The sequence below is a fragment of the Mesitornis unicolor genome, unplaced genomic scaffold, assembly GCF_000695765.1.
Source record: "Mesitornis unicolor isolate BGI_N332 unplaced genomic scaffold, ASM69576v1 Scaffold46667, whole genome shotgun sequence".
NCBI lineage: Eukaryota > Metazoa > Chordata > Aves > Mesitornithiformes > Mesitornithidae > Mesitornis > Mesitornis unicolor.
Genome location: NW_010196631.1, coordinates 1237 through 5111, shown reverse-complemented (window position 1 = coordinate 5111; position 3875 = coordinate 1237). Strand labels below are relative to the sequence as shown.

The 3875-nt window shown below is 57.4% G+C and overlaps 1 protein-coding gene across 1 annotated transcript; it reads right to left on the bottom strand.

Annotated features, from left to right (window-relative positions):
- Window positions 1-2226: 2226 nt before the first annotated feature.
- Window positions 2227-3609, bottom strand: KBTBD13 (kelch repeat and BTB (POZ) domain containing 13). The gene has a single exon (XM_010188543.1). It carries the CDS (start codon window positions 3607-3609, stop codon window positions 2227-2229), a length of 1383 nt encoding a protein of 460 aa, XP_010186845.1.
- Window positions 3610-3875: the final 266 nt, after the last annotated feature.

Sequence of the window (3875 nt, the reverse complement as noted above, 5' to 3'; positions counted from 1 at the left end):
AAAAAAGAAACTTGCACAAGGTTAAACTGCGATTAGATAGATCGCTTCGCCTCCAACTGTAATCTTTGGCAGAGTAAACACCATGAAGATTGAAAGGGGAAGATAACGGCACTGCGCTGGTGCCCGTAACGTGTAAACTGGGCTAAACTGGTGGAGCGAAGCACGTTTGCAGCCCCGTACCCACTCACTGAGCAAAGGCTCAGCAGCCTCTCGCTCTCCTTAGAGATTTGCTTGGTCCTGGCTCATCATTTTTTCCCCCTGCTTGCAGAGGTAAGAACTTTTTAAAATTTTTTTTTTCTATTTTTCAATCTTTTTTTTCCTCCCTGTGCACCTAAAATTATCTTGTGTTACTTTCTGTGTCATGGTCTGGATTGATGGATGCAACAAATTGCTCCTCTCTTGGGAGCATCCATGCCATACTCAACAGTGCCAGCCAAGACCTGCTCTTTCCCCCAGGTACCACACTTAAAACCATAAAACATTTTGCGTTTTGGTGGTAAATATCTCTGTGAACCCCTAAACCATCCAAAAACCAGCGTGTGAAGGCATGGGGAGAGGTTGTTTCACTTGGTGGTTTCAGAGCTGGAGGGAAGGGGAGAGCCTGCCAAGTTCAGCTGTCCCGGGTGAGCCCCAGGAGCCCATCGTAAATATTTTAGGAACAAAATTATTTTAACTTTATTTTAATGGAGGGTTTAAGCTGTTTGTTCAACTTAAAGTGATTTTAAAGCGGCGTGCTTCTGTGTGCTGCTTTCAGTTAGGGGAAGATGGCATGAAATGCAAGTTGGCTTCGTCCAGGAAGGGAATGAAGATGTGACTTGACGAGCTTTCTGCTAACGAGGACAGTAACACCGGGCAGCTGCAGGACGGTGTAGAGCTGCGTCAGGTCCACCAGTGTCCCCTGACCACCTCCAGCAGCTGCGGTCCCCATCCTGGGGGTGACAGCGGGGTGGTGGCCTGGCCCTGGTGGCAGAGGACAGATGGGGACGAGGCTTATCAAGCGGTTTTCAATCCGGACACGGGTGTGAGCTGGGGTTTTCTCATTTGTTTTGGTTTGTGGTTGTGTTGTGTGGTTTGTTTGTGGTTTGTTTTATTTTCTCAAATGCGGGAACTGTTTAGAAATAGCTGAGAACTTGGCGAGGGTCAGCAGCGGAGCTATTCGAGGCATCCTGGTGTTCCCTTCCGCTCCGTCTTGGCCAGGACAGCACGGGCAGCCAGGAGCCTGCCCCATGGACGGGAAACCAGCGGAGCCGTGGTCTGGGTGTGCGGCTGCGCTGGTCCCCGCAGTCTCCCAGCAGCGGTCGCAAAGGGGAGCTCTGCCTTCTCCAGCCATCCCTGGAGCTGGTGTTGAGGGCTTCAACACAGGGCGGTGGTATCTCAGTGGAAACCCTCTGCAAGCCTGGCGTTGCCATGCAATGGGGGTGCTCTATGGTGGTCCCTTCCTTCCCTTTTCCCACCCTTTTGCACTCCCAAGGTTTGCCATGTCCTCAAAAGACCCTGTCTTGGCTCAAATGAGCCCCTGATGAGCACCAGCACTTGCCACCCCATTGGATCTGGAGGAAACCATAGCTGGTTAACACATTCAGGGGGGCCACAGTTGGTTCCCAGGACCCAGGAACCACTCAGTGCATTGAGCACCCAATGCCCAGGAGTTGCTTTCCTTCACCCCCCCCATCTCCCCTCCTCGTCCTCCCAGGACCCCGCTGCAGCCAGGAGTGGCCATGGAGACCTCCCTGGGGAGCGCGGGGCTGCGTGGGAACCACAATCCCACGCACGGCTCCGAAACAGAGCCACAGCTGAAAAAGCATCCAGCGGGTAGGAGCGAGCCCTGACACTGATCCCCGTGAGGAGGTATTTTCCTTCAGAAGTGGAGGAAAAAATACCCCAAAACCCAAGAGTAATGAAAAACACAAGGTGTTTTACAGCTTCCCTTTTAATTCTTGGATATAATGAATGATTTGCTGTCAGAGCAGAGAGGAGGCAGGATGCTGCACACCTTCAGAGTGCAGTCCAAATAAATATAACCCGTTTTTGCACCTTTTTGGTACCTGTCCTCTACAGAAGCCACAAAGCCCTGCAGGGGGTTGGCTCGTGAGCCCATGTCTGGTAGCCTGCAGCCCCTGTCCCTCTGGCAGGTCCCAGTGTCACCTCCAAAGTCCAACGTGACACATCCCTGGGCATGGCTTGGGGGAGCCGAGGAGAGCACCCCAATGTGGGACAGGAGGCCACCTACGTCGCAACGTCGTGGTCGCGCCTCGGCAGCCGCAGGAGGAAGGTCTGCAGGGAACCACTGCGTGGGAAACCCGCCCGCTCCTTCTTGAACCTCCAGGTCTCCTCGTCCACGGAGTAGAGGAGCGTCAGCATCTTGTTGACGGTGTAGACAGTGTCACCCCTGATGACGGCGGTGAAGAGGGCGCCTTTGCTGTTCACGAACTGCCCGGGCAGGGCTGTCCACTGCCGTGATGTCAGGTTGAAGCAGTCGATGACACAACGCAAGAAGTCGTCGGAGGGGCCGTTGCGCATGACGTAGAGGTTGTCGCGGTGGGCCACCATGCAGTGCCCGTAGCTCTGGTGCCGCTTGAGCTCGGTGACGGGAAGCCACGCGTCTTGCTGGGTCTCGTACTCGTAGATGACGGTGGTGTCCAGCGGCTTCCACAAGCAAACGAAGATCTGCCCCATGGCTTGGGTGCAGGGCGCCGCCGCGCTGGGCTGCGGCAGGTCGGAGACGAAGGTCCAGGTGTTGGAGGCCACGTCGTACCTCTCCACGGACTTCAGCGAGATCTTCTCGTACTCCCCGCCGATGGCGTAGAGGAAGCCCTCGTGGCCCACCAGCCTGACGTCGTAGCGCAGCTGGTGAGGGCTGGGGAACTCGCTCCAGGCGTTGGTGTTGGCGTCGTAGCAAAAGCTGCTCTCCACCACCTGCTTGCTGGCCCCGTAGACGCCTCCCACGATGTAAATCTTATTATCCATGGTCGCCATGCCGGCTAGGAACGTGCTGGCGCTCAGCGGCAGGCAGGACAGGGTCCTCCACGTGTTGGTCTCCTCGTCCAGGTAGCAGATGGTCCTGGAGAGGTCCTCCAGGAACTCGAAGGTGGGTGTGTGAGCTCCCACCGCCACGAAGGTGCTGGGTAGGAGGGCTTCCACATAGGCCCGCAGGTCGGCGGGGAGGCAGTCCAGGTCCTCCTCCAGCTCAGCGTAGCTGTCCCTGATGTAGAGTGCGGCGCAGTGGAAGAGGTCCAGGAGGCCGAATATGGCAGCGGCTTGGTAGAGCAGGATGCAGTTATCGGAGTTGATGGAGTGGATCAAGTACTTGGCCAAGGGCTTCACCTGCAGGAAGGCAGCGCACTCCACCGCCTGGAAGGTCTCCTCACTGCCCAGGATGGGCCTCTCGCCCGCCAGCACCCGCAGCATGGCCAGGAACCCCCCCGCGCTCAGCTCCCCCAGCCCGATCTCCTCCTGGGTGCTCTCCTTCATCCCCGAGCGGAAGAGGGCACGGAAGTACTCACTGCTCTCCACCAGCAAGGCCTTCTCCACCCAAAACGGCTGCTCCTCCACCCAGATACACACCCGCTCCGGTGGCCCTGCCCGGGACTCTTCCTCCTCTGGGGTCATCCTCACCCAGGGGCTTTTGGGGTGGGGGGGCAGCCCCCAGTCCTCCTCGGTGCCGTGTCCCGGTGCAGCCCCCTCCTTTGCCTCGGCCACGCCGCTGCCCTGTAACATAAATACCTTGGGCTAAAGATAGCGGAGCTCGTGACCAGGGCCATGCAGAGGCATCCGCTGGGCCCAGCTGCCCCCCCAAAACCTGGTCAGGGCTGCGGCGTCACCAGAGATGAGACCTGGAGATCATCCTACAGAGGGGACCTGGTCACCCCAGTGAT